At 36.7% G+C, this 16,449-nt stretch overlaps 1 protein-coding gene across 2 annotated transcripts in view; it reads right to left on the bottom strand.

Annotated features, from left to right (window-relative positions):
- STYX (serine/threonine/tyrosine interacting protein) overlaps positions 1-16,449 on the bottom strand; it is a 41,514-nt gene that overhangs the window by 18,980 nt on the left and 6,085 nt on the right. For both annotated transcript variants that reach the window (XM_026480371.4, XM_057318523.1), the window contains exons 2-4: positions 8,209-8,241; positions 6,562-6,615; positions 3,164-3,261 (exon numbers count right to left, since the gene is read on the bottom strand). In XM_026480371.4, coding sequence (XP_026336156.1) covers positions 3,164-3,261; positions 6,562-6,615; positions 8,209-8,241 — 185 coding nt within the window. The remainder of the gene's footprint in view (positions 1-3,163; positions 3,262-6,561; positions 6,616-8,208; positions 8,242-16,449) is intronic.

Raw genomic sequence — 16,449 nt, 5'->3', positions numbered from 1 at the left:
CATTGCATGGAGAGATTACTTAAAAATAAAATATTTAAAAAACAAAAACAAAACTATGAGCAGAACTATCAATCTATAAACCAGTATTTCAAATGCAAGGAGAAAGGGTTCTTCCATTAGGATAAAGAAGCTGTACCCAGAATACTTTGGTACTAAAAACAAAAACTCTAGACAAATTAGAAATGTACAGTATGGCTTTTTAAAATATCCTGGCATTTTCTTATTAATATATGTAATTCTATATGTATGTAGACATAATACATATATATATAACAGAGTTAAGATTTAGAAGGAATATGCCAAAATGCTAACTAAAGTGTTTCCTCTGGGGCGCCTGGGTGGCTCAGTCGTTAATCTGCCTTCGGCTCAGGGAGTGATCTCGGCGTTCTGGGATCGAGCCCCACATCAGGCTCCTCTGCTGGGAGCCTGCTTCTTCCTCTCCCACTCCCCCTGCTTGTGTTCCCTCTCCCGCTGGCTGTCTCTCTCTCAAAAAACAAATAAAATCTTAAAAATAAATAAATAAATAAATAAATAAAATTTAAAAAATAAAGTGTTTCCTCTGGGTTGTAGAATTATGGATGTTTTTATAGTCTTCTTGGCACCATTCTGTATTTTCCAAAGTATCTATAAAGAACACGGATTTTTTTTTTTAATTTTATTTATTTATCTGAGAGAAAGAGAGAAGGAGTAGTGGGGAAGGGCAGAGGGAAAGGGAGAAGCAGACTCCCCACTGAGCAGGGAGCCCAATGTGGGGCTCGATCCTAGGACCCTGGGATCATGACATGAGCCAAAGGCAGACACTTAACTGAGCCACCCAGGTACCCCAAGACCAACAATTTCTTTTACAATTAGAAAAAAATTCAATCTATTTTAATTTAGAATATAGACATTCCTTTTTTTAAAATAAATTTTTATTAACTGAAAAATGTGTACACATGGTAAAAAAATTCTAACAGTATAAAAATATTTGCAGGGGTGCCTGGGTAGTGCAGTCGTTAAGCGTCTGCCTTCGGCTCAGGGCGTGATCCCGGCGTTATGGGATCAAGCCCCACATCAGGCTCCTCCGCTGGAAGCCTGCTTCTTCCGCTCCCACTCCCCCTGCTTGTGTTCCCTATCTGGCTGGCTGTCTCTCTGTCAAATAAAATCTTAAAAAAAAAAAAAAATTTGCAATAAAAAATGGGCCCCTCTAGCATCCCAGACCCTGAACTTCCTGTCACAGAAGCAACCACTGTCAGATTTCTGGTCTTTTAGCCTAGAAATTTTCTATGCATGTACAAGAATATATGCCTATTATATATATATTTTTTAAAGGTTATTTTTTATTTGAGAGACAGAACATGAGTGGTGGGGGGTGGGTGGTGAGGAGCAGAGGGAGAGGGAGAAGCAGGCTCCACAGTGAGCGGAGAACCCGATGCGGGGCTTGATCCCAGGACCCTAAGATCATGACCTGAGCCAAAGGCAGATGCTTAACTGACTGAGCCACTCAGGCACCCCTATATTATATTTTTAAACACATTGAGAGTATACACTTGGTTGTACACCTTGCTTTTTTAATTTAATAAATCTTAAGTGATTATTCCAAATCAACACACTTAGAAATATTTCATTCATTTTCATGGTTACAGTATTCTATTATATATTTCCACAATATACTTTAGAGTATCTTATACTGATGGACCTCAGGTTGCTTTCATTTTTACAAACAGTAAAGCAGCACATTAAAATATTTTTAACATATGTGCTTTTATATACAAAGAAAATATCTCTAGAATGATACTTAAGGGTTAATACCAGCTGCCTCCCAGGAGAGAAGCTGGATGGCTGGGTTTAGAGGAGGAAAGAGACTTACTTTATTTATATACCCTTTTTCCACCCTTTTCTTGTATCATGTGTAATACATGTTCTTTATTTTTAAAATAAAGTTAAAATAACATTAAAAACCATTAAATGCTCAACCACACTCATTATAATGAGAAAGGCAAATAAGAACTACACAAGAGATCATTTTTACTCTAGGAAATTGGGAAAAATTAAAAATGTTTTATAATTCTGTCTTGGTGAGATACCAAGGAAAGAGTCTCTCTCATTCACTTCAGAGTGGGAACATAAACTGATACAATTCACTGGAAGGCAATCTGCAACATCCATTAAAATTTTAAATGCTCATAGTCTTTGATCGAGCAATTCCAACTTCTACAAATTTATCCAACTGATATATTCACACATGAATTAAATGACACAGATAGGAATACCCACTACATTAGCAAAAAACTGGAAACAATCTATATGCCCAATAGGTGACAAGTTGGATAAATTTTAGTATAGCCATACAACGGATTACGATGCAAGTTTAAAAAGCCACTGCAGCTAAGTAATGATATGAAGCAATCTCTAAAATACATTAACATTTTTAAAGCCAGTGTAAAAAAAAAAAGTTTATCTACAGGAATATGCTTATATATATAACATAATCCCAGGAGGATACTCAAGAAGTAAGAGTGGATGCCTCTAGAGAGGGGAACTGAGTATCTAAGGCACAGAAATAGGGAAACTCTTCAGTATACTGTACATGCTTTTGGATCTTTAAAATTCTGCATTAAATGCATTGCTTATTTAAAATTTAAAGGATGGGGCACCTGAGTGGCATAGCGGTTAAGCGTCTGCCTTCGGCTCAGGGCGTGATCCCGGCGTTATGGGATCGAGCCCCACATCAGGCTCCTCCGCTATGAGCCTGCTTCTTCCTCTCCCACTCCCCCTGCTTGTGTTCTCGCTGGCTGTCTCTATCTCTGTCGAATAAATAAATAAAATCTTTAAAAAAATAAAAATAAAAATAAAATAAAATAAAATTTAAAGGAAACGTATTTCTTAGATAATATACTATATGACCATCCTTACAAAACAGATAATGTACAAGGCAACCCTCTTGGGTCCCCTCCCTCTTCAGGAGCTTTATACTATCAACTTTACTATTGCTCAATAAACTTTGTTTCACTACCCACCACAAAAAAACAAACAAACAAACAAACAAAAAAACACCACACCCACCCACACACAAGAACAGATATGTACAGAAGTCTGCTATAATAAAATCAACTTGACATAAAAACTACATTACATGTTTGCTGCCCATAACATTTTAATTAATCACAGCAATAATTCTTACCTAAATAATTGTTGAAAGTTTGGTTTAACAAAGTTTGCTTCAATATTTTGTCTTATGCATATTATATGGGTTATTCCATATTTCTGTAGTATAGGTAGCTATAAAAAAAGAGGGACGGGTAGAGAAATAGTTTAAAATACAAAACATCATCTTATTGTAACACAGATGTTTGAAAATACATAGGACTGAACATTAAAATTAATACAGCCACATCTGAACTTTAAGTACAGGGAATTAAAGCTAATTTTATAATATAGCTGAAGTGATCAGCAAGATCAGTGATTCAAGATAAATAAATACTACATATCCTCAGAAGGCTAATAGCATTATTTTACATAATTTTAGAGCTTGTTGAGACCTTAAAGATAATTTATTTTGGAAACAATACTAGATAGTGGTTTAAAGGCATGGGCTTTGGAGTCATGAGAGCCCAGGCTCTATATTCCAGCTCTGCTAATGACGTGAGCTCTGTGGCTCCGTTTTCCCAGTGAAAATGGGGAAAATACTAACCTTTTCATTGAGTGGTTAAACAAATTATGTATGTCAGGTGTTTGGCACAATGCCTGGAGCACATGGCAAGTGTTCAGTAAACAGTAGTTACATATATTGACCACAATCTTTATTCTTTAGAAGGACTACTAAGGCATAAACAGTTATTGAACATCACTGACATAGTTAATAGCAGTACCAGGGCCCAAATCTCTGGACTACACCATGCCTCTCCCAGTATACTTTTTCTACTACAAACCAGAATTAATTTATACAGTTCATAGACTAATAACATTTCAGTTCTTCTAAAGTTAAAACTGGCAACTCCAAATGATATTATATTCTGTGGTGTTTTTTTGGCTCTACATTTAAAGCGATTTAATATGGCAATCCTAGATATTAATTATCAAGTAAGTTTTTATTTGCAAGTGACTATAGGTTTCAAATATAATGTGTTTGATATGTACATAACATATTATATACAAGTAATATATAATATATATGACATGATAGATATGTAACATGACATGCTATTTTAATAGTTAGAATGTAAATTCCATGAGAACAAGGATTTTGTTCACTGATTCATACTAAGTATGTGTAACAGTCCCTTGAACATGTTAACTGTTCAATAATTATCTGTTCAATAAATGAAGGAACAAAATCATCCTGGCAAGAGAAATCAGAATTCATAATCTTGAGTTTTCTATACATTCAGCTTATACTCCTATATATTTAATTCCCACTTTCTGCATTAAATAGTTCATAACAGTAATATTAATAATCCATAAGAGAAATCAAAGAATAATTTATATTTGTTATGGACCGAATATTTGTGCCTCTCTAAAATTCGTATGTTGAAGCCCTAATCCCCAATGTGATGATGGTATTAGGAAATGGGGCCTTTAGGAGTTAATACCGACTAAAATGAGGTCATGAGGGTGCAGCCCCATGAAATGAGTGCCCTGATAAGAGGAAGAGACAGCAGAGCTTCGTCTTTCTGCCATGGAAAGATATAGCAGCAAGAACACAGCCATCTCCAAGCCAGGAAGACGGCCCTCACCAAAATATAACCATGCTGGCACCCTGATCTCAGATTTCCCAAACTCTGCAACTGTGAGAAATAAATGTCTGTTGTTGAAGCCATCGGTCTATGGTGTTTTACTATAGCAGCCTGAGCTAAGAAAACGTTTTCAAGTTTTAAATGTATTCATAGCAAAGTTTCCTATGTCTGGCATAGATTAGATAGAGTTTAATTATCTTTGTATTTCCTGAGTGCACCCTGAGTTAGAAGGGAGGTAAGCATTTGGTAGGATTAATATTTAATCAATATTCCATATTCCTATTTATTAAACCTCCAAAATGTACTCAACTTCTATTCTTTTGTTTATACTTGATCTGTGATATACAATAAGTTTTCCTATCTACTTTATTTGTGTGAGAAACCATAGAAGATATACATAACTATGGATAAAAACCTGCTCTAACAAGCTTTGAAGGCATATTAGACTATTACTGAGTAAAAAACAAACCTTAAAAAAATAGGACCCAAATGTAATAGCACACAGAATATTTTTTACTTTTCAATAGATTTTCATTTATATAAAGCAAATTCTGACCTAATCTCATACCTACAAACCACAAAAAAATTGTACACAAACAGTTCAAATGTATTTGAATGCAATAAACGACAGGCTTAACTAAATATTAGAAAAGGAATTTATTCCCTAAGGTTTATCTTTATTATTATTTGTTGTTGTTATATATTTTTTGGATGATGCCATGAAAAGGAGTATGAGCTGTACTATGGTGATTCAGAATGGAAAATAATCTAATTTTGCCACAGAAACTTTTCCTAATAATTAGACCATGGTGAAATTGAGGGGGAAGAGGTTTTGAGGAGATCTGTAAACGAATACTTGTAATTTAATGCGACAAATACTATAATAGGTATATTATAAAACGCTGTAGGAATACAAAAATCAATCTAAATCCAAAATCTAAAACCATCTTGAAGGCCAGTATTTTGTGAATTTTTATTTGACTTCTGTTTGTTTATTGTAAGTCACAGTTAAGTCTACAGTTATCTATCTTTTCCTTAGTATTTTCTTTCTTTTTTTACCAACACCCCACTCTTTCCAACCTAGCTGTAGGCCATCAAAGATAGGTTTACTCTTACATATGCCTCAATAGTCAAAAAACCTTCCAGTTTCAAAGAAATGACTCTAGTTTTAAAAAACTCCCTGTTCATCTGAAACTCATAAATACATTAAACATTAAAGTTAAAAATTCTAGTTTTGCTTTTTTTGGGTTTTTTTTATTATTATTACAAAACTTACTGTAGGTAGATATCATATACAAGAATACTGACTTCTAAATAGGGTACTGGGGAAAGCATGTGGTATGTTTCACATTATAATTCAAAGGGAACTAGTAGCACTGTCCTAATTCACAGGACTGAATCTTCTAGGAAGTGGCAACAAAATTGCTTCATATATTAAAATGAAATTTACCCTGTTAACGGTGTTAACTAAAGAAATCCATTTCACTTTGACTATATAGGAGACAGATAATAGAACACTTTACAGCCTGGAGCATCCAGGTCTCTGAGGTTTGGAAAAACAGAAATAAGATTTTATCAATTAAAACACACGTGCATACACACACACACACACACACATTTACCCTCGGTAAGGAAAGATTAACTAAAATGTCAAATATACTTATTTGTGATTTGTGGTGAAACACTTGACAATCATGGTCCAGTAAAATTTAAAAAGTGATAGGCACTCCAGAATAACATGCAATATTTGTGGACCTTCCCTCAAATAAAACTCTTACTACTAAAAAAATTTATTCCAAAAAAGTTGGTTAATAGTCTCTTGATTAACCTAACCTAAAGTTCATACCTTGCTTTTCATAGCAGAAGAATATGGACCTAAAAACAATCCAGGTAAAATTTCCTAGGAAAAAAAAATTGAGATATTTACCATTAACAATTTAAAGCTATACAAATTATGTACTTATATATAAGTGGATTTGTGGAGTATTTTCATAGTTACAATAATTTGCTAAAAAGCTTGTAATTTAGGGAACATTTCCCAGCACACTAAGCAATGACTGGGAAGAGAAATGCAGATGTGCTTTATATATCAAATGAGACATTTAAAGTTTAAATATAGTTCTGAAAAGTCAGATATCTGAACATCCACAGTGCTTTTTAGAAGCAGTTTGGGTAAAATTAGCGTATTATATGACTATCTTTTTTTTTAAAAAAAGAGAGGGGTATAGAGGCAGAGGGAGAGGGAGAATCTTAAGCAGGCTGCATGCCCACGGAGAGGCTCAGTGTCATGACCCTAAGATCATGACCTGAGCCAAAATCAAGAGTCCAACACTTAACCAACTGAGCCATACAGATGCTCCTATATGACTGTCTTTTAGATTAATAAAACAGCTCTAATTTTACTTATATTCTCTGCTCTAAAATAGTCTAATAATATAGTCTAAAAATAAAATAGGCATAAAGAAAATTACCCCTTTGGAATTACACAAAACCTTATTCAGCCAAATCAAAAGCACAAAACACAAGATTAGAATTTTTGTTACCTATAGTTAATAAAAGTATTATTGCAAAGTTTAAAAAAGACCAATATCAAATGTTTGCCTACTGACAAGAGTTTCAACAATTTTAAATAAACACCTTCCAAATGCTAGATTAAAATTTATTCTATGTAAATTCAATACAGAAAGATTTTAATCGGGCTATATCATATGCTAGATACTAATATAGTATAATTTTACAGTTCAGTTCTATGAAAAATTGTAATTATTTGCTCATAAGTCTGATTTCTCCTACTAGCTTCTTGTGGGCAGAAATTACATTTTACTCCTCTTTACATTCCCCATAGCATCAAGTAAAATGCTTCATAGGTACTCAGATACTTTAAAAGAGAGAATTTTCACTAATAGAGAAAAGAAACAGATTTTTATAAGTCAAGGTGTTCCCAGGAACAGGAGACATTGCTTGATTCTGGGCCTAGCAGAGTGACTGTAAATGGTAAGAAATGTGAAAGAAAAACAAACTGCTATGAGGGTTAACTATCATTTTATCATTCCATATTGGGAGTTTTCAACTTAGTCTTCCGGAGGACTTCATTATGGAAGTTGACTGGAAATCAGACACAAAAAAGAACAATTATTCAAGAGTGATTTGCCTTATAGTCAACTCTTTCAGACTTATCTAAACTAGGCAGACACAGAAAACAAACCGGTTCAAAAGGAATTAAAGTATTGTACCCAATTTTTCCGATAAGGAAAAACAAAGTGATTTATTAAGCACACACATATATTACTATGTCCATGATTCTAATCTAAGGAGGAAAGGAAACAATTCACTTCCCATCTTTTTAAGATCCACGATTAACCTTAGATATGCTGATTGATGATGAACCTACAGATTATGAGTCAACAGGTCTCAAATCGTTTGCGAAATTAGGTTATTTAATAATGATAATAATACTATGGGTTGATTTGAATAAACAAAAAGGTTATCTTACCTGCATCTCTCGTCTCATAGGGTAGGTCCATTCCTTAAAGATGGAAGGAAAACACAAGAATAAAAGTAAATCACATATAAAAAATGTTATCCAATTAAAAGTTAAAGATGTGACATGCAAGTGTATGGATTTTTAAAAAAATCCACTGTACTTTAATATTCTATAAATTCAACTGGCTTCTCCTGAAATTTTAAGTGACAAGAAACAATGATTAAGGTATTCTTTAGGTAACCGCCCTTCCAAAATTACAATTATGTTACTTCATACAGTGGATGGAAGAGTTCATTAATTAAAAGAACAGATATTCCAGAAATTTCTCCCCAAAACTGATCCTCCAAATCAGAAATGTCAAATAGCCTTTTTGTGATTCATGTCAACTCTAACCAACTGGCAGGAGACAGCTAAAACACTGTGTGAGGAAAGACTTAAGAAGAAGAGTATTGTGGGGTGCCTGGGTGGCTCAGTTGTTAAGTGTCTGCCTTCAGCTCAGGGCGTGATCCAAGAGTCCTGGAATCAAGCCCCGCATTGGGCTTCCTGCTCTTCCGGGGAGCCTGCTTTTTCCTCTCCCACTCCCCCTGCTTGTGTTCCCTCTCTCTCTGGCTGTCTCTCTCTCTGTCAAATAAATAAATAAAATCTTTAAAAAAGGGGCACCTGGGTGGCTCAGTCCTTAAGTGTCTGCCTTCGGCCCAGGGCGTAATCCCAGGGTCCTGGGATAGAGCCCCGCATCGGGCTCCCTGCTCCGCTGGGAGCCTGCTTCTCCCTCTCCCACTCCCCCTGCTTGTTTTCCCTCTCTTGCTGTGTCTCTTTCTCTCTGTCAAATAAATAAATAAAATTAAAAAAAAAAAAAAAGAAGAGCACTGTGATCAACGAGCAGTATATGTAATGGATGAAAGAATGTTAAGTGATAGGTATTTGCCATCCCTGATCTAAACCTCTAAATGCTTATCAAACAGCCTTTTTCATATATCACTTGGGCTTGAAATTCTTTTAGTTTGATTCCCTCTAAAGATACACTTCACAAAAGTATGGAGTTCATTCTGTCTTTGGAATGCAGACCAAAATAAACAAGTTGGAAAATAATGCAAAATGCCAATGGCAAAATACAGAAAACATTTTAAAAGTTGGGGGGCACCTGGGGGACTCGGTCAGTTAAGCATCTGCCTTCAGCTCAGGTCATGATCTCAGGGTCCTGCAATCGAACTCTAAGTTGGGCTCCCTGCTCAGCGGGGAGCCTGTTTCTTCCTCTCCCACTCCCCCTGCTTGTGCTCTCTCTCTCTCTCTCTATCAAATAAATAAATAAAATCTCAAAAAAAAAAAAAAAAGTTGGTAAAAGGGGCGCCTGGGTTAAGCGCCCAATTCTTGGTTTAGGCTCATATGATCTCATGGTCATGACATCAGCCCGCCAGTGCCTCCAAACTCCGCAGGAAATCTGCCTGAAATTTTCTCTCCCTCTTTCTCTGCCCCTCCCACTTGTGCATGCATAGGAGCTCTCTAAAATAAATAAATAAATAGATAGATAGATAGATAGATAGATAGATGTTAAAAGAAAAAAAAAAGTTGGGAAAAGAGGAGCACCTGGGTGGCTCAGTCGGTTGAGCACCTGACCCCTAATTTCGGCTCAGGTAGTGGCCTCAGGGCCCTGGGATCAAGACCTGCACTGGGCTCCTTGAGAGGCAGGGAGTCTGCTGGAGATTCTCTCCCTCTCCCTTTGCCCGCCCCTCCCTCACCAAAATAAATAAATAAATCTTTTTTAAAAAATAAAGAAAAACTGGGAAAAGAAAAAAGCAGTTACAATGAATTAATACAAAGAACCAAATATAGTGCATAGTCCTCATTTGTAAATGGACTGCACTCCAAAAGTTTCTAACGTGGTTGCTTAAAACTCAGAATTATAAACAAAAATGAGGTTTCTAAGTTAAAACTGAAAAAACTTTTTAAAAAAATCCTTTATTTTCAGGTGAAAGGAATTAAGGGGTACAAACTTCCAGTTATAAAGTAAGTCACGGGGATGAAAAGCACAGCATTGGGAATAGTCAATAATTTGGAACAGCTTTGTAAGGTGACAGAAGTTAACTACACTTACGGTGAGCGTGGGCAATATATAGATCTGCCCAATTACTATGTAATATACCTGCAACTAGTAAAATATTATACATCAATTAGAACTACCCTACAACCCAGCAATTACACTATGTATTTATCCAAAGGATACAAAAACAGAGATTTGAAAGGGCACATGCACTCCAATGTTTACAGCAGAAATGTCCACAACACCCAAAATATGGAAAGAGCCCAGATGTCCATCGACAGATGAATGGATAAAGAAGTGGTATGTATACACAATGGAATATTACTCAGCCATCAAAAAGAATGAAATCTTGCTATTTGCAATGCTGTGGATGAAACTAGAGAGTATTCTGCTAAGCAAAATCAGTCAGAGAAAGACAACTATCAAATGATTTCACTCATATGTGGAATTTAAAAAACAAAACACATGAACATAGGGGAAAGGAAGGAAAAATAAGATAAAAACAGAGGGAGGCAAACCATAAGAGTCTCTTAACTACAGGGAACAAACTGCAGGTTGCTGGGTGGGGGAATGGGGTAATTGGGTGATGGGCATTAAGGAGGGCACTTGATGTAATGTGCACTGGGTGTTATATGCAACTGATGAATCAACTAAATTCTACCCCTGAAACTAATAATACACTATATGTTAACTAAATTGAATTTATTTTTTTAACCCAAAATGTTATTTTAAATGCTTTGTGATGGAAATAATTTGTAGAAAATAATGTGCCTTGTTAAGCCAATATCCAGTGAATGTTACATGCAGACAATTTCTACAACCATACATAGTAACATGCTTAGAAGTACATTTGTGGGGGCACCTGGTTGGCTCAGTTGGTTAAGTGTCTGCCTTCAGCTCAGGTCATGATCCCAGGGTCCCAGGATCGAGGCCAACATCGGAATCCCTTCTCAGCAGAGAGGCTGCCTCTCCCTCCCCCTCCTCGTGCATGCTCGCTCTCTCACTCACTGCCTCACTCCCTCTCAACTAAATAAAATCTTAAAAAAAAAAAAAAAGTACACCTGTGTATTTGTTCTTCCAATCTAAACTGAATTTAAATTAAAAAAATTAAAAAACAAACAGGGTGGCTCAGTTAAGTGTCAGACTCTTGTTCGGCTCAGGTCATGATCTCAGGGTCATAAGATCGAGCCCCATATCTAGCTCTGCGCTCAGTGGAGTCTGCTTCTCTCCCTCTCTCTATGCCCCTTCCCCCTATCAAAGAAAAAAACAACCAACCAACCAAACCCTTTTTCATTTTTAAATAATTTTAGGACTACAGAAAAGTTAAAAATAGTGCAAGGAATTCCCTTTACCCTTCACCTAGATTTTCCAAGTCAAAAAAGTATTTTTAACACGTAAGATAGAAATGTTATACATCTGTAACAGAAATCTTAGCTAGGATGCAATGGGGAATTATTCATATCAGAGAGCTGCAGGCTATCAGCAGAAGGGAGGAGGGGGAAGGGGGGAAAGCAGGGAAAGCAGGAAAGAATGTGTCTGTTTTGCAGAACAAGCTATGGCTAGGTGTTCTACCAGATACCCTCTTCCGTGAGCCAGTTTGAGCCAGTTTGGAGCTGAGGCCCTGCATAGCAGTACCCCCCTCCCCAGGTGCCCTAAAGTTACCTCCAGCTCATTATCATACTAAGATCTCCTCCCAAGGGCGAGGTTTTCCAAATATTTTTCGAACATACAATGTATGTACTAGCATGTTGACATACTAAGCATGAGCAGTTGAAACCAAGTGTCTAGGTAACAAAATGTGTAAGTTCCTTAATGTATCAAGCTCCCTGGCCCTGTTGCCTAGCACACAGAATAAAAATTTATGCATGAACCCCAAGAGGAGACAGATGGTACTTTGAGAGCCATTTCCCTGTCTCCTTGTGATAAGTAATAACTCTTCTTCCTTTCTTTGTTTTTTTTTCCCGTTTTTTAAGAGAGAGAGAAGAGAGGGAGAGAGAAAAAATCTTAAGCAGTCTCCACAACGCTGATGTAAGACCCTAAGCCAAAAGCGAGAGTCAGACACTTGACTGTGCCACCCAGGTGCCCCCAAACTCTTTGCTTTCAATACTTCTTTGGGTTGTGTTCAATTTAATGCACCCCAGGCAGCAAACCTCTTGAGTTTGGCTACAGAAAAGACAGAATAGCACTCCTGCAATACAGTCAGCAGTTTTTCTTTTTAATAAAGAAGAGAAAGAATTTTTGCTCTTTCATGTTGAAAATGGATCTTAGCAATGTGGTATTAGTAGGCTATAAACCCTAAGAAGCCATACCCGAAGAGGATCTGATCTTCCATGGCCTTATACTTCTTTCTGTTCTTTTTAAATGGGGGTATAAAAGAACACACAATGAAGTGTTAAAATGCCCAAATCTGAATATAAAGCTCTATGAACTTCCACAGGCAATACACCCATGTAATCACTACCCAGATCAAGATTTTCATCATCCCAGAAAGTTCTCTCCTTCTCTTCTCAGTCAATATCCTCTCTTCAGAGATGACGACTGAATTCTATCACTATAGATTAGTTTTGCCTGTCACTGAACTTAATATAAATGGAATCACAAGTACTATTTTATGTCTGGCTTCTTTCACTCAACCTAATGTGTGTGAGATTCATCCATGTTGTCATGTATGTCAGTAATTTGGTCCTTTTTATTGCTGTGCAATATATGATTGTATGAATATTCCACAATTTTCCACTGTCCTGTTGGTGAAGATTTAAGTAGCTTCCAGGTTTGGGCAAATATGAATAAAGGTACTGTGAAAATTATCTTATACATCTTTTGATGCACTCATGCATTTATTTCTCTTGGATATGAAAGTAGCAATGGAGGGATGTATAGCTGGCTCAGTTGGAAGAGCATGTGACTCTTGATCTTGAGGTTGTGAGTTCAAACTCCACATTGGGTATACAGATTGCTTAAAAAAATAAAATCTTAAAAAAAAAAAGTAGGGTGTAGGGGAATGGGACAACAGGGTGATGGACACCGGGAAAGGTGTGTGTTGTAATAAGCACTGGGTATTATATAAGACTGAGGAATCACAGAACTGTACCCTTAAAACAAGTAATACATTTTATGTGGTTTTTTTAAAATTTATTTTAGAGAGAGAGTGTGTGAGTGCACAAGCAGGGAGGAGGGTCAGAGAGAGAGAGAGATGCAGACTCTCTGCTGGGCAGGGAGCCTGATGTGGGGCTCGATCCCATGACCCTAAGATCATGACCTGAGCCGAAAGCAGATGCTCAACTGAGCCACCCAGGTGCCCACATAATACGTTATATATTAATTTTAAAAAATAGCAATGGAATTACTAAGTCACAGGGTAGGCCTACATATGACTTTATTAGACACTGCCAAAAGTTTTCCAAAACCAAATTACACTCCCACCAACAATGTATGGGAGCTCTAGCTGTTCCACATCCTCACCTCACCATGGCCTTATTTAAAATGATACTGTACATGTGAGACTTAAGACAAAGAGTAGGACCTGATCAAAGAGGGAAGTCAGATCAACACCAAAAAGCTGAGAAGCCAAAAGGCAACACTCTCAGCGAATGATAAACTGGGGAGATTGAGGAGGAGGGGAACTCATCTCATTCCCATAGAAATGAGTACTCTTGCCTTTCTTAGCTTTGGGTCTGAGTCGAATGTGGTAGTAGTGGTGGGATGGAGTCTTCCTAACCACAATCTGGCCTTCACTCAACTTTGGCATGAAAATTCAATTATTTTTGTGAGGCCAAGTGAAAATTCAATGTCAAGTGGTTCTGGGTAGATAGTGTCCTTTGGTTCTTGGGAGAAGCAAATGCACTTTCTCTGATGAAGCATACCCTAAACCTAGATCAGAAATAATTCCCAGAGATAAGTTTCAATGAGCTCACAATTAAAAAAAAAAAAAAAAAAAGAGGAGGACATGAACCACCATAAAAAACAGATACAACTGAATCACATTCACAAAGGCTGTGGATATTAGGACAATGAAAAATATAACACATTTAGAGCATCAAAAGTATGAGAGCATCAAAAGTATGACCAAGGATTAAGAAACTTATTTTTTAAAAGAACCAAAAGGAATATGTAGAAATGAAAAAATATAAATGAAATTAGAAATCAGTGGACAGGCTAAACAGAAGAAAGGCCGTAGTTAAAGAGAGAATTTGTGAACTGGAAAATAGATCTGAAGAAATGACCTAAAATCAGAGTTGGAAAATATGATCAGTTAATAGACACATAAGACAGAATTTAAAAGTCTAACATCCATAAAATCTAAGTTACAGAAGGAGGATAAAGAAAATAAAGGAGAGATAATATCACATAAGATATTACTGAAAATTTTCCAAAACTGTTTAAAGACACCACACCTCAGAAATAAGCAACCCACTAAATCCCAAACAAGATAAGGGTAAAGAAATACACAGGTAAATAGCAGTATACCAAACACAAAGAGGCGAATTTCTTTTTCCAGACTAAAAGCAAACAGAGGAATGGAAAAGAAGAATCCAAAAGACCTTCACATATGCAACCAATTACTTTTCTGAAAGACAACAGGCAATTCAATGGAGGGAGAAAAAAGTCTTTCAACAACTGGTGCTGGAACAATTAGATAAATGTCTAGAAAATAAAATGAATTCTGATCCTGACCTCTCCTCACCACCCCCACCCCAAACCCTCCCTCCACACAAACATCTTGCCTGTCTTCACTGTTGCATCTATTTCCAACACCTGATGACAGTGCCTGACACACAATACATACTTGATGAATAAAAGGAAAAAAAAGTTATGTATGTATAAACACAAAATGCAAAAATGACAAAACTTCTAGAAGAAAACATAGAACATCTTTACAACCTTGGAAAAAGAAAAGATATCTTAAAAAGAGCACAAAAGATTTAAAAAAAAATTTTTTTTTAAATTTATTTAAGGGGTGCCTGGGTGGCTCAGTCGGTTAAGCATCTGCCTTTGGCTCAGGTCATGATCCCAGCATCCTGGGATTGAGCCCTGCATCAGGCTCCCTGTTCAGCAGGGAATCTGCTTCTCCTTCCCCCTGTTCTTGTGCTCTCACGCTCGCTCTCGCTCGCTCTCTCTCTCCCCCCCCCTCAAATAAATAAAATCTTAAAAAAAATTTTATTTAAGGGAGAGAGAGCAAGAGAGCATGCAAGCGCATGAGCAGGGGGAAGAGTAGAGGGAAGGGGAGAGAGAATCCCCAAGCAGACTTCCTGCTGAACAAGGAACCCCACATGGAGCTCCATCTCAGGACCACGAGATCATGACAATTATGATACAATGAAATAGTACTCAGCAATAAAAAGAATCTATTACTCATAAACACAATATAGGTGAATTTCACAGATATTATGTTCAATGAAAAGAGACATAAACAGGGGCGCCTGGGTGGCTCAGTCACGACGTTAACTGACCCTTGGTTTCAGCTCAGAGCATCTGACTCTTGGTTTCAGCTGAGGCTGTGGTCTCACGGGTGGTGAGATCAAGCCCTGTGTTGGGCTCCACACTCAGCAGAGATTTGGCTTAGAGATTCCCTCCCTCTGCCTCTCCCCCACTCACACGCACGCTCTAATAAATGTTTTTAAAAAGTCATAAACAAAAGAGTCCATTTTACATGATTCCATTTAAATGAAGTTCAAGAACAGAGAAAACTAAACTATGGCTACAGAAATCATAATATTCATTGCCTATTTGGAGCCTGCTTAATATTCTCCCTCTGTCTCTGCCCTCCACAAAAGAAAAGGTATTGTTTTCTCTTACATTTCTACTTTAGGCACAGAGAGCCTAACTAACTTAACTTTGAGTCTAAGTAGTTGACTTCAGAAACACTGACACTCTACAGTCTCTCAATGTAAGAAGGAACTATATGGCAGACACAGCTGTAGTTAAACAAATACTGGCTGCATAAAATGATGATGATTAACCTATAGGGATTAATAGAAATAAAGTATATAATTCCCAAGCCAATGGAGGAGGAAATGTAACCAATTTGAATGTTTGTATGTTTAATTTACCAATATGTTATAACCTTTTTATACTAAAAAGTTTTTAAAGACCTTAAGCCAAAGACTGTCATTTTCATCATGGTACCCCTAACATTGAGCATAGTGCCTGCCACAGAACAAGCACAAGATAGTTGTACATTACGGAAATATATGGTGCTAGATCTTTTTTTC

This window comes from Ursus arctos, unplaced genomic scaffold (assembly GCF_023065955.2).
Source record: "Ursus arctos isolate Adak ecotype North America unplaced genomic scaffold, UrsArc2.0 scaffold_25, whole genome shotgun sequence".
In the NCBI taxonomy this organism is placed as follows: Eukaryota; Metazoa; Chordata; class Mammalia; order Carnivora; family Ursidae; genus Ursus; species Ursus arctos.
This window is presented reverse-complemented; position numbering and strand designations above follow the sequence as displayed.